The 13,732-nt window shown below is 38.0% G+C and overlaps 1 protein-coding gene across 1 annotated transcript in view; it reads right to left on the minus strand.

The window, feature by feature from the left end:
- Positions 1-1,724: 1,724 nt before the first annotated feature.
- MYOZ2 (myozenin 2) overlaps positions 1,725-13,732 on the minus strand; it is a 38,099-nt gene continuing 26,091 nt past the window's right edge. The window contains exons 4-6 of the mRNA XM_004715948.2: positions 9,529-9,658; positions 4,788-4,971; positions 1,725-2,142 (exon numbers count right to left, since the gene is read on the minus strand). Coding sequence (XP_004716005.1) covers positions 1,908-2,142; positions 4,788-4,971; positions 9,529-9,658 — 549 coding nt within the window. The 3' untranslated portion in view covers positions 1,725-1,907. The remainder of the gene's footprint in view (positions 2,143-4,787; positions 4,972-9,528; positions 9,659-13,732) is intronic.

A 13,732-nucleotide genomic window follows, 5' to 3' on the forward strand; every position in this document is an offset into this window, starting at 1 on the left:
AGGAAACCCTATGGGACAGTTTTACTGTGTCATATGGAGTCAGTGTGAGTTAAAACCACCTTGACAGCCCCAATGATAAGGTGTATACACATAGATACACACACACACACACACACACACACACAGGTGATTGTTTATAGTACTTTCTTTTCAAGAAAATTATGAGATTAAAATAATATTAAATATAATAGCCTTTGTAAAACAGTGTATAGTGCCTGGCAGCGAGTAATACCTACCAAGATTATTTTCATGCCTTTCATTTTGATTTTTTCTCCTTCTTGCCATATTTCTTGTCTATGGATACACGTGATTGAGAAAGTGTAAGAGGCTTTCTGCTGTTCTCAAAAGGCTATTCTATTTCTTCTGACTTTGGAAAAATTTAACTGGTTTTCAGGTCAATGGAAAACCCATTCAACATTTCTTCAGAATAATTGTATAGCAACTCAGGGTGAAATTTTGGCCTTTCTAAAGGTGTCAGACAGCTGAGTGGGAACTAATAGACATTTCCAGAAAATGAAGAAATATGAGAGTGAACAGAGGTTTAGTCCATCATTTCATACCCAATCTTAAATTTAAAAATCTGGGCAGTCCTCTTCTAGATCTAATATATTTAACTGATATAGCCCATTTTGATGGTTGAAAGATTGGTGACACTTAACATGTAACTGTTTGGAGATGATTGGAATTATGTAATGAAATTTCAACATAATTAAAAATAGTAACTCATGATCCTGATAAAGAGTAAATTATTTCATCAAAATATGATAGATTGTTGTGTCTAATTTTTATTTCTTAGAAGATTAAAATAAAAACGGATAGGATGGGAGCCTTTTATCTATGATTTATCACATAGGCCAGCATCACTATTTTAAAATAGATAAGCAAGGGCTATAAGAGCCCCCAACAAAATGATTTATTAAAATTAAAATAAAATAAATAAGCACAAGCATGTACATAAAACTAAGGTGTCTGAAAGTTACATTTTAACTTATTCAAATTCTGTACAATGATATAACCCAAAACCAAACCCCGTGACATCAAGTTGATTCCAACAGACAGTGACCCTACAGAACAGAGTAGAACTGCCCCTGTAAGGTTGTTTAATAGCACGTACTCCCTTGTGCTTAAAGAATTCAACAGGATTTGAATATTCAGCAAAGAACGCTGACAATTTAAATTTCGTTCTTCGGCTCTTTCTTGTCTCATTTGTTTATACGTGTAAGTGTGTAATTTCTTTGTTCTTGCCCCTCTCAAAATGCACACCTGAGGTTGAACCTAGTCAGCACACAGAGCATTTGTTTCTGAGTACCTCTTAGCTACTAAGCCTGTCGCAGCACAACATCTCTCCAGTCATAGTCGTCTCTCATTCTCCTTCACTTAATGTTGTCCTTGTTTGCCATCATATCAGTTTTTGACTCCTAGTGACCCTATGTGACAGAGGAGAACTCTCCCACAGGGTTTTCCGGGCTGTAATTTTTCTGGAAGCAGATCTCCAGCTCTTTCTCCGGTGGAGGGGCAGGGTGGGTGAATTTGCACTATCGCATCTGCCACAGCATTTGGATTTTAGGTTCCATTTGAAAAGCATGCATGGGAATTGCTTAAATGGAATGAAACACTTTTGTTGTCAGTCACAAGTTCCACAATGAGCAAGGAGGGATATTTGTTCCTGTCCAGACCAGATGAAAACCAAACAACGAATAAAGACACATTCGATTTTTTTAAAATAAGATTCTGGATTGTTTATTAGTAGTCTGTCTGAGATTGAAATTAAATGCTATAAAAAGAAAAATGGCTATTAAATTATTGCTACTAACGAAGAGTGTACGTCGCTTTGCCAGGAAATAGAATCATGGAGCAGGAACTTCGTGCTGAGAGGCTTTGCGGCATATCCAGTCACAACCACCTTTTCATAGGTCTTCTGATTCTGGTATGGTGGTCTCCTCTATTGCGTCTGTTGTTATCACGATAGGAATATTCTCCGATGTCCATCCCTTTGGAGTCCTATTAAAGGACCGTCTGCTAGAAAGGGGATTGGCAAAGGCCAGGAACCTGGGATCTGTCAGCAGTAGCAGCTCAAAATCTGGAACTTTGAATTTAACCATTTTTGATGCTTTTTCAAAACCTCCGAATGGGGTGGCGACTCTGAGAAGGGAGAAAAAGAAATCTTAATTATGAAATTCCTCTAGCAGGAAGTACAAACATTTTAATGCATGGTCATTGTGTTCTAAGTATCGTTAGAACCTTTTGAATTTGGATACAAGGATTTATACTTCAGTATCACCACTTTAGGATAGAGCAAATGCTTCTTCACCAATTAATATAAGACCTCTTTGTATGAACGCTTGGTTTTGAACTAAAAGAATCTGTTCTCTGTACCCTGAGCTCATCTCAAACATGGTTTCTTTGCCTTTGCGAACAATGCTTCTCGTCCTTAAGATAGTGTCCTCCCAGGCTTCTCTCTACCTATGTGTGTCCTGTGGTCTTCTGGTCCTAACTTCCCTTCAGCTCTCCCTCCCCTGAGCGTCTTAGCCAAATCCACGTAGCACCAGTGGTTCTATGTCAGTCACTGGGCACTTAGGACCCAGTACTTTATTGTCCACTTCTCTTTTGAAGACTGTAGATTTCTCTGGGTCCTCTGAGAATTATAAACTCTTTGTGGGAGAGAGAGATGAGGCTCCCTGCTCCTGTCAAGAGTTGCAATCTCAGAAACCCACAGGGGCAGTTCTAGCCTATCCTATAGGGTCGCTATAACTTAGAACTGACTTGATGGCAATGAGCTTCATTTTTTAAGGGGTTTGAAGGTGAAGAGTATATCTTGTGTGTCTTGGTATCTCCACTTCAAAATCCTTCAAATCTTTCCATTCTGCTTCTGAATAAATTCCAACCTCCTAATCCACCCTCCTTGTCCAACAGCAAGCATTAAGCTAAATTTGGCCAACTCATCTCGTGTTTATTAATTCCAGAATGAATTTTAGTTGCATAGATGTATCTTTCCTTTCTCTGTATGAAACCAAAGAAGATATACACCTCTGAAACTGAAACCCAATATTTGGGTTTGGCATTTAGTGGTTTATGTTTTTCCATTTTTATCTAGTTCTGTTTGTTTTTGTTTTTCTCATTCCAGCCGGTGAAGCAATGACTTCTCTTGAAAATGAAAACATACCCTTTCATTCCATCACTAGCTCTCACCGCCTACCCCTGACCCAGCGAAAGGTGGCTGTTTGGAAAGCAGAGTTTCTTTTCTTTGGCACCATTGGGCTGTATTCTGTTTGTTTGGATTTTTATTGCCCTCAGCACACACATGTAACAGACTCCCTTAACAGGGAGAGTAAATAGTCAAAGTGAGAGACTGCTTGTAAAAATTTTAAGAAAATAGCTTCAGTTCTTATTCAAAGCAAAAAATTTCCACGTTAAGATTTGGAATAGGGGCGTGAGAAAAAAAAAAGATTTGGAATATACTGCTGAAAAGGAATGAGTCATCTTTCTACTTCCTCACATACATTTTTAAGAGAGAGATTTTTGACTGAAAATGTTTTTACCCCTTGTCATCTTTAGAGTCCGGTGACGTAGTGGAGAAGAGGTGTGGGTTGCTAACTGTGAGGTCAGCACTTCGAAAGCCCCTGCTGCTCCACAGGAGAAAGACGAGGCTTTCTGCTTGCGAAGGGAGTTATAGTCTCAGAAAAGCACAGGGCAGTTCTGCCTTGTCCTGTAGGGTTGCCATGAGGCAGATTGTTTCTATGGCAGTGAATTATTCCTTCCTTCCTTCCTTCCTTCCTTCCTTCCTTCCTTCCTTCCTTCCTTCCTTCCTTCCTTCCTTCCTTCTTTCTTTCTTTCTTTCTGTTTTGCTGTAGTTTGATTATCTGTGGAGGAACTGCCATGGAGTTGATTCTGGCTCAGAAAGGGCCTCGTGGGCAGTGTAGAACTACCCCTGTGGGAGTCCGAGGCTGCCCAGCTTTAGAGGAGTTAGAAGGGCTCCTCTCTCATCTGGGTAGTGACTGCTAAACCCCTTTCTTCAGACTCAAACTCAGCGATGCGTCGCTTTCTGAACTGCTTTGTCTGACCCATAGTGGAGATTACATGTGTGAAAATTATAGTGCTGAACATATAATGCCTCAATAACACTGAGAATGCTTTAAGATACTGAAGGGAGTGAAATGGTTGTAGTGAAATTAAAAGAATCCATTCTCTAACTAGGTAACATATATACATAATGCATTCAAAGGTACTGAGGCTTAGGTACACTATGGGTTAGGCAATGGGCTATGAACCAGGGCCATGAAGTTGCTTGTTCCTACAAAGGTTTATGGTCTTAGCGACCCTACATAGGGTCATTATGAGTCCAAGTTGACTCAATGGCAGTTGGCTTGACTTTGGTTTAACTATATCATCATAGACCTTTGGGCAATTCCTGATTTTGCAGTTGAATACATTAATATAAAAAAGACCTTAAGTGACTAGGCCAAAATTATATATACCCAAGTTTGGATAGATAGCCAAGATATCAAGGAGTTCAAGAAGGGAGAAAATGTTTTGAAATTGATTGTGGTAGTGATTGTACAACTGATATGATCGAAGTATGGCAGGGTGTGATGTCTGGATTCGCTTCTAATAAAATGGTTTGAAAAAGAAAATTAGTCTTTTCTTAGATTAAGGAATAAATCACTTGTGATTTAGAAACTTTTCACTAGAAATAAAAATATCTACTACCAGAGGATTTAGTTCCCTGTATCATGATGGTAAAAGTTGCCATTACATGCCAGTAATGCTGCCCAGAGTAATTGAATTACCTGTTAAAGCTTCTGTAGTCAGGCAGTTCTGCCTTCCCTTCAGGCTTGAAAAGTTTAGGGTATAAAGCCTCTAAAAGCTCTGGATCACCGCTGATGGCCTGTTCCCAGGGTGACTGATAGTACTTTGGGACGGCTGTGGTGTTGAACCTTTCAGGAGGAATTTCCTTCAGTGGTCCAGAATATCCTGGGGGAAAATAGAATGCAAGTAAGTAGTAACAAAGCGATCGGGAGTTATTAGATTCCAACTAGCACTTTACCAAGTCTCGTTGTTCATCCATTTCCCTGGTAAACTCACGGAGACTGCACTCTTTTTATAGTCTCTCAGGAAAAAATCTGAAAGAGCTAAAGACATTTGAAAACCCCTTTAGCTTATAGAACGCTAAAAAGAAATCACTTAGCATTTAATATTTCCAAATTATACAGCTATTTCTTCCTTGACTGTCTCAGTGTATATTTCTTCATGTAAACTAAAAATTATACTCATCTCCTTTAAACAAATACCTTCACATTAATTTATACGAGGCTCTAGATACCATAATTCATTCGTTAATTGATAAATACGTATCGAATGCCTACCGTGGGCTGGGCTTTGGGGAAATCACAGCGACGTGAAGGATTTCTCCAGTGGGTGCTGATTCTTTAGAAATAGGTGACCACACTGCTCATCTTAATTTGTTGAGTGGTCTGTAAAGTATTTAAGCTTCAAAGAGGAAAGTACCTGCTTTTAAGACTGTAGCAGCTGCTGGCCTCCTGATGTCCTGAAATGTTCATCCCTGATTTCCTTTGTGCTCCTTGAGTTCTTACCTAGCTTTTCTGCCTCTGGTCTTACTTCCTGCATTCATCCACCATCCCGAGAGCTACGCATTTTCTGAAAGTACCATTTAAAGCGCTCACAAATTCCTGGCATGGAACTTGAAAGACATTTTCACACTTACCAAGTTAAAATTCTCCAAGTGTTCTACGGCGCAGCGATGCACTTTCCACCGTTCTTTTTGTAACCCTCTCTTCCACCTCGTCAAAACCCTCGACTAGTTGATTAGACCTACTTTCGGGTTTCTCAGGAGCTCTTTCCCTTCTCTAAACATGTTTTCTGTTTCAGTCAAACCATGCCTGTCTTCTCCCTACAAGTGAAAAGTATCTCTCTCTTTACATTAAGGACTGTATTTCTTTGGGAAATACAACAAACAAACAAAAAAAAACTTTCTTGATAATTCATCTTCTGTGCAGCGAAGGGTTGTTTGGGGTTATTTTGTTTTCTTTTAATTGTCTCTGTCTTTCTTCTAATTGTCTCTGGTTGTGTTGATAGGCTTCTTTGCTTACTTCATAAATACTTGTATAGAGATTCCAGATATGGTTCAAAAATTTAAAAATCTCTTCTTCCAGTGCTATGCAGGAGGCTTGCAAATTGTCCCCAACAACAACCACAGCAGTAGCAAAAACAATGATCATGGAGTCAGCCCAACCCTAGATGATGGAGTGAAACAAGCAGAGTGGAACTGCCCCACAGGGTTTTCAGCGCAGTGTAGTCAATTCTTACGGAAACAGACAGCCACTTCTTTCCCCCTCAGAACAGCGGGTGGGAGAAAGGTGTGGCAGTCTGCTTAGAACGGCCTTTTGACTGGCAGCCAAGCTCTTTGAACCACTGTGCCACCAGCGCCAACAACATCATTCTGCCCTTCATTTCGATCAGGCCTGTCCATCTCTTCCTTGGCTTTCCTCCCATTGGGCTCATACTGATGTCCATCAAGGCTTTCAAACATTCAAAGCCTCTTCAATCCACCCTCCATACTGCTGCTCAGATGACCTTTCTAATTGCCCTTGATTCTGCCATTTGTTTCTGGGTTCCGTTGTTATCATGGCTCTCCAAGAGGAAGCTTCAGTACTCAGGGTCCTATGCCCTTTGTCCAGCCTTGGCTCCTGCCACTCTGTGCTTTCTTTATGTCTCGGGTCTTCTCATGTGGTCCTTCTTGGTGCATGTTGTTTGTTTCCCAAGCCTGGAGTGTGCTCCTAATTCTGGTCATCTTTGAATTCCTATTTCACTTCTACGCCTGAGCTTACCACTTCTGTGCAGTCATTCCTGTCTTCCCTGGGAAATCAGATTTCCTTCCCATGTCTTCTCTTTGTATATTCTATATACCACCATTATCCTAACGACCATATTTTATTTCCTGTTCCTTTCTTAGTACCGATCTGAGGTCTGTGACATAGAAACAATCATTTAAAATTGCACAATATGTACTTTTTAACTCCTAGAGGTCCCTAGCACAATTACTTTTATTTTTGCTTTCTTCCAGTTTTTCTTGACCCACAAACATAATTTTCATATAACTTTAATTATAATCCTAGCATACATGCAGCTATAAATTTTACTGTTCTTCAACTTTGAAATACTTTCAGATGTTTCTACATCATATCTGTAATCATTTGAAGGGCGTCATGATAATCTATGAAATTGAAGGTTATGTTTATTTAATCTTTTCCTATTTCTTGAACATTCAAGAATTTCCAATTTCATTATTATAGGTATGATTGCTAATAAGTTTTTTCTACACTTACATTTTATTATTACATATTGGATTACTTATTTGCTATTTATTAAATAATGTTTCTATTATCTAACCTCTCAGAAGTATGGCAATCCAGCAATGCTATATGTCAACACTTTTCATTTAAATTTTAAATGTACATTTTAATAAAACTTATTTCAATTCCAGGGAATTTCATTCCTACAACATTATGACCCCTTAATACTCATTGAGAGAAGTTGGCTTTTGGATACATATTTGGTTTATTTATTAAAAACTCAATTTGACTAAATTGGAATCAGGTATAGCTTGCACCGAGAATTTGTACTTTTGGCAATCCAGAAGAGGCCCCCATTCCTTTTGCTTTATGGGAAGCTACCCAATAACACTCACGTTTTTCTTTAAAGCTCAATGGTAGATATGCTGTTCATCCCAAGTAAGAGTGCTCCCTTTTTTTAGAGCTAAATAGCAAAGATATTTGATAACCTTTCAGAAATTTCTATTTTATAGGTATACACAAATATGTTCTTAACAGTGAATAAAATGTGTGTATGATATTAAATTACATCTGAGAAAATGAGACTATAAATACAATTTGGACATTTGTCTTGTCTCCCTTCTTAGAGGCTGAATCCTTTGAGTGTAGAGATGAATCTTTCTATTCCTTTTGAACTTTCATTGCATATGATTCTGACCATAGAAAAATATTTATCAGTGAGGGATGACCAAGTTATATCAACACAACTTTTCACAAGTGTTCCCCATCTTACCTAATAAAAGCAAAACACAAGAAAACCCAAACAAGCAAATGTATATAGCAAGGGATTGCAGTACAGGGGTTGATATTAAGAGATCATATATACTTTACTGTATTATATGTTAAAGATGTATGGGATAATAGGGGAAAGGATGAGCCTTAACTAAATATCTCTTTTATGTTTGGTACTATACTTATATGATCACAGTTACTTCTCACAATGACCCTGTACAGTGAGATCTATTTTTCTTGCTTTACAGATTGAGGAAAATGAGCCGTAAAGAGATTTATTTTCTTTCTAATCTAGCAGTAAAACAGAGGAGTGCTTGGGAAAAACAAAAGTTTAAAATCCAGATATGTCTTATTATGAAGCATGTTTCTCTCATGTACTTAATGCTGTAATTTTTTAGCCCACTCCCAGTTTCTTTCATAATTTTGGTCAAAAGATATTTGGAAATCTCATTACAATACTTCATTTCAGAATTCTATTCATTTTAATCATGTGCTGAAAGATAAAGTACAAGACCTATGTTTTTCTCACAGGGTTCACTAAGAATGCCAGTATAAATCTAAGCTCAGTAATGGCTAACACTCAACTTATGTCAAAATAAGATTTACTATTATACTGCTGCTTAATCTTACATGTTTTCAAACACAAGATTGCTATTTGAGATTTCTAGAAGTACTTTTGCTAAATTCATTTTTTATTTATTACACAAAACTATTACACAAACATTGTAATTTCAAGATGAAAGTATTTTTTTGAAAGTAAATAAAACTGATATTATACATTACTCTTGAGGAAATACCAGAATTTGTTTAAAAGTTGAAAAGGTATTATTTAAGTTGATTAGATTTTTTTTCCTGATTTTTTTTTTTTTTTCAAAATCTAACAAGGTCATATGCACTAAATTGATTGGCCAAGGATTGGCTTTTCTTTTAAAGAAATTTCATTTTCAATCGTTGTGAGAAATGGAGACTACCTAAAGCGATCACCACAACTTTACTTCATCTCAAGGCATCTTAAATCTGGACCCAGAAGACCAGGGTTTGATTCGTGAGCAGCAGAACTAACATTCATAACCTCAGTTTCTTAGTTTGTGAATGGAGAGTTGAAATAAATATGTATGTCAAGAGTTTTATGAAAGTAAAGAAGACAATATGTGTCAAGATAACTCATAAAGCTTTATACAAGTATAGTCTCAATAATAATTACAAAAGACTAAAATTTTAAAGATGAGAGGCTTGTTAGCAAATGCCAAGCATCATCTGAAAGAACTGATGGCTTCTACAAATGTTTTTACATGTCTCCTCTTAGACTGAATGTTTACATTTATGTTCAATTTATTAAAAAAGAAAATCTAGTGAGTTAGAAAATCTGTCATCTAAATATAATTTAATAAAGGCTTCTTTAGATAGACAGTGATTTTATTGATTTATTTGTAAAGGTATAGGTTACCTGGTGCGATGTTATCAGGATTTGGGGGGCTTCGTGGGTCCGGCGTGTTGGGAGGAGTCAATGGGGCTTGCTGTGAACTGCTTTCCAAGTGACTTCCATCCAGTTTCCCATTCTGCATAGCAATACTGTGCTGTATTTGACCAAAAGTAAACTCCACTGAAATCTCTACTTATGCATACTGATAGAAGATATTTATGCAAGATGCCATTAGTACATTCAGAATTGAAATGTAGTGCTACTTCATTATTTCATTTAAAACAAACAAACCAAAAAAACCCCTCAAACACACTGCCATTGAGTAGATGCACACCCACAGAGACCCTTTCGGACAGGGTAGAACTCTCCCTGTGGGTTTCCATGACTGTAACTTGTTATATGAGTAGAAAGCCCTGTCTTTCTCCCAAGGAGTAGCTGATGGTTTCGATCTGCTCCTTGTTTCATGGGTACTCTATAATCTACTTGGTGTCTTAACCAGCTAGTGTTGCTATAACAAATACCACAAGTGGATGGCTTTAACAAGCACAGTATTCTCCCTCCAATTGGGAGGTCATTGTTGTTAGGTGCTGAATCAGAGCGACCCCATCAGCAACCGAAGGAAACACTGCCCAGTTCTGCACCATCCTTGTAAATTGTCTTATGTTTGAGCTCCTTGTTGTACATCCTGTGTCAATCCATCTCCTCAGGGGTTATGTTAGTCTGGGTAGAGTAGAGAAACAAATTTAGAGACACACATATGTGAATAAGAAAGAGATTTATATACAAGAGGAATTGAACATGGAGAAAACATCCCAGCCTAGTCCAGATCAAGTCCATAAGTCCAATATTAGCCCATATGTCCGATATCAATCTATAAAGTCCTCTTCAGACTCATGAAACACATGCAATGCCGCCAAATGCAGGACGATCACAAGCCAGTGGGTGGAAAGTCTTTGGGTCCCGTGGTGTAAGCATCTCAGAGCTGGTAGGGGTCTCTCTGTGGTTCTCTGGCTTCAGAGGTCTGGTTGCATCCATGTGGCTTCTCTTCTGCAATGTCTCCCAGGGAGTAGCAGAGAGAGGAGTCTTCTGCCTCCAAGGAGGAAGTACCAGATTTCCCAGAATTCTCAGAAGGCCACGCCCACACAGAAGTCTCATTGGCTATCTCCAGATTGACAGCCTAGACTCCACCCCTACACTCTTAGTCCTCAAATTGACACCAGATTAGGTGACTATCACAGGGATATTCACCTGAAATTTAAAACAAAAATGCCTTCTCCTAGCATTTTATTTTTTAAATCACAAAATTTTTTCTTCTAAAAACCAAAGAATCTTAAAATATAATGTTCATAAATATGACTTAACATTTTAGATTAAAGTTTTTAGCTTTTCAAATATTATGGAATAATTAAAATTAAAATGTAATGTAATGATGACTAAGGCACAGGCTGGTACCCCAAATATTGGGTCCATGCCCTGAAGCAATGAGCCTAACTAGTTCCAGCTCCAAGTGAAACAGAGAAAGAGAAAAACTGGTTTATTCATAAGTTTGCCAAAGGAGTATTGGCAGCAACAACGGCAGTGTAGTGGGTACTTGAAATATACTAATTTATGAGTCATATTTATACTAATTTCTTCTAATAATAATCACTAATAATCACTAGTTATGTATAAGTCATCTATCCTTCTTAAGACACATGATAGGTTACACCGTCACAAAACAGTGAATTCAGAAAGCATCATGAGTTCATTATAAAGAATTTACAATTCATTATCTTTACAAGTTTACCATTGACCACTCTTTATCAATCTTATACAGCAGAGGAGAAATCTGGAGAGGCCAATTCAAAGACCAAGAAGAATTCAAAATGGTAAATGATGAACAACACTGATTCTACTCAAATATGGCTGACCTAAATAGAAATGACTGCAGTCTTGTTCACAAAGTCTTGCTCAAAACTCCCAGAGATGTTGTGAGTAGCTAGACACAATGCCAAGAACATATATTATTATCAAATTTAATTATTATTAAGTAGATTGTCATTATAAAGCATTTCTTAGAATACCCAATACTTGTGAGTTTGTTGTAATAGGTCAAACTTCCAGCACTTTGTTCATGGGTTGCTATTTGCTGTGAAGCTGAAAGCTAAGCCCCCAGAGTTTCAAAGACCAGCAGTATCACCAAGAGTTGACAAGTTTCAGCAGAGCTTCCAGACTAAGACAGATGAGGAAGGAGGACCTGGTGATCTAATTCCACCCCAAAACTGATGATCCCAAACCTTAATAAACAGTAGTGGAACACTGTCTAATATACTGTAAGAAATATGATCCTCCCAGGTCGGACTGAAGAAGAACTGCCACCTCAAATAGAATCGCCCTTAATAGCGTGGAGGGAGGAAAGGTTTAGGCTGCATCATGTGCTGATATAGCAAGGATCAAAATGAGAACAAATGGCCATTAGCAATCTGAAGATTGATGCCAAGACACATGTAGACTTCTAAAGAATGCCAGGCCCACAAATATTGAAAAGAGACAAAGACTTTCCTCCAAGAGACATCAGAAAAATAAAACCTTTCCCTAAGAGCTGATGCTCTAAATTCGGACTTCTAGTCTCCCCATGTAAAGAAAACAAAAATCCTCACAGATGGACCAATAGGCAACATCATGATAAATGGAGAAAAGATTGAAGCTTTGAAGGATTTCTTCTGGTTTGGATCCACATCAGTGCGCATAGAAGCAACAGTTAAGAAATCAAGCCATTAGGGAAATCTGCTGCACAAGACCTCTTGTAAGTGTTGAAAATTGAAGCGTGTGACTCTGAGGACTACGCAATGCTTGGCCCAAGCCATGGTATTTCCGATGGCCTCACAGGAGTGTGGAAGTTGGCCACTGAATAAGGAAGACCGAAGAAGAATTGATGCATCTGAACTATGATGCTGGTGAAGAATATTGAAAGTAATCATGGACTGCCAAAGAACCAACAGATTTACCTTAGAAGTACAGGCAGAATGCCCCTTAGAGGAAAGAATGGTGAGATGTTGTCTTACGCACTGTGGAAATATTGTCAGGAGAGACCTGGAGAAGGACCTCGTGCTTGGTAAACTAGAAAGAGAGAAAGCCATTCAACAAGATGAGTTGACACAGTGGCAATGACAGTGGACTCAAACATCAAAACAGTTGAGAGGATGGTGCAGGACCAGACTGTCAGAACTGAGTTGATGGTACCTAACAACAGTGCAGCAGCATTGCAGCAGATTTGCTCAATACAACACATTATTTGATTTTTTAATTGCTGCATTCATGATCATTGATTGTAGATCCAAATAAAATGAGATCTTAGAAAAAATCAGTATTTTCCCTGCTTATCATGATATTTAATATTCACGCAGTTATGAGGATTTTTATTTTCTTTGTGTTGTGGTGTAACCCATCCTGAAGACTTTGATCTTTATCAGTAAGTGCTTCCAGCCCAACTTTGCTTTCAATAAGCAGGGCTGTGATATCTGTAAATATTAGGTTGTCAGTGAGTCTCTTCCAATCCTGATACTGTATTCTGCTTCAAAGTGTCCAGCATTTCAGATTGTTTGCTCAGCACACAGATTGAATAATTATAGTGAAAGGATATAACCCTGATGAACACCTTGTTTGATTTGAAATGATTCAATATCCCCATGTTCTGTTGGAATGACTTGTCTCTTTTTCTATATACAGGTTCCACATGAGCAAAATTAAATATTCTAGAATTAATATTCTTTGCACAGTTATCCATAATTTGTCATGATCTACATAGCACAATGCCTTTGTGTAGTAAAAATACGGGTAAACACTTTTCTCATATGGTCTGCCTCCAGCCAAGATCCATCCGGCACCAATAGTAATATCCACTGTACCACATCATCTTCTGACTCTGTCTTGAATTTTTGGTGGCTCTCTGTCAATGTACTGTTGCAGCTGCTTCTTGCTCATCTCAGGAAAAAATTAATTGCATATGATATTAATGATTCTATTTGATAATTTCTATATTCTTTTGGGATACTTTTCTTTGAAATGGGCACAGCTGTCTTCCAAATTTCTTGCCATTGGCAAGTGAATGCTTCCAGGATTGCATCCGTTGACACATCTCAGTGGTCAATTGCTGGAGCTAGCCCCCTCCTTTTTTCTTTTTTTTTTGCCAATGCCTTCAGTGCAGCTTGGACTTCTTCCTTCAATATCATCAGTTCTTGACCTTCTG

This window comes from Echinops telfairi, unplaced genomic scaffold (assembly GCF_000313985.2).
Source record: "Echinops telfairi isolate 266 unplaced genomic scaffold, ASM31398v2 ScPeMD7_5927;HRSCAF=6808, whole genome shotgun sequence".
NCBI lineage: Eukaryota > Metazoa > Chordata > Mammalia > Afrosoricida > Tenrecidae > Echinops > Echinops telfairi.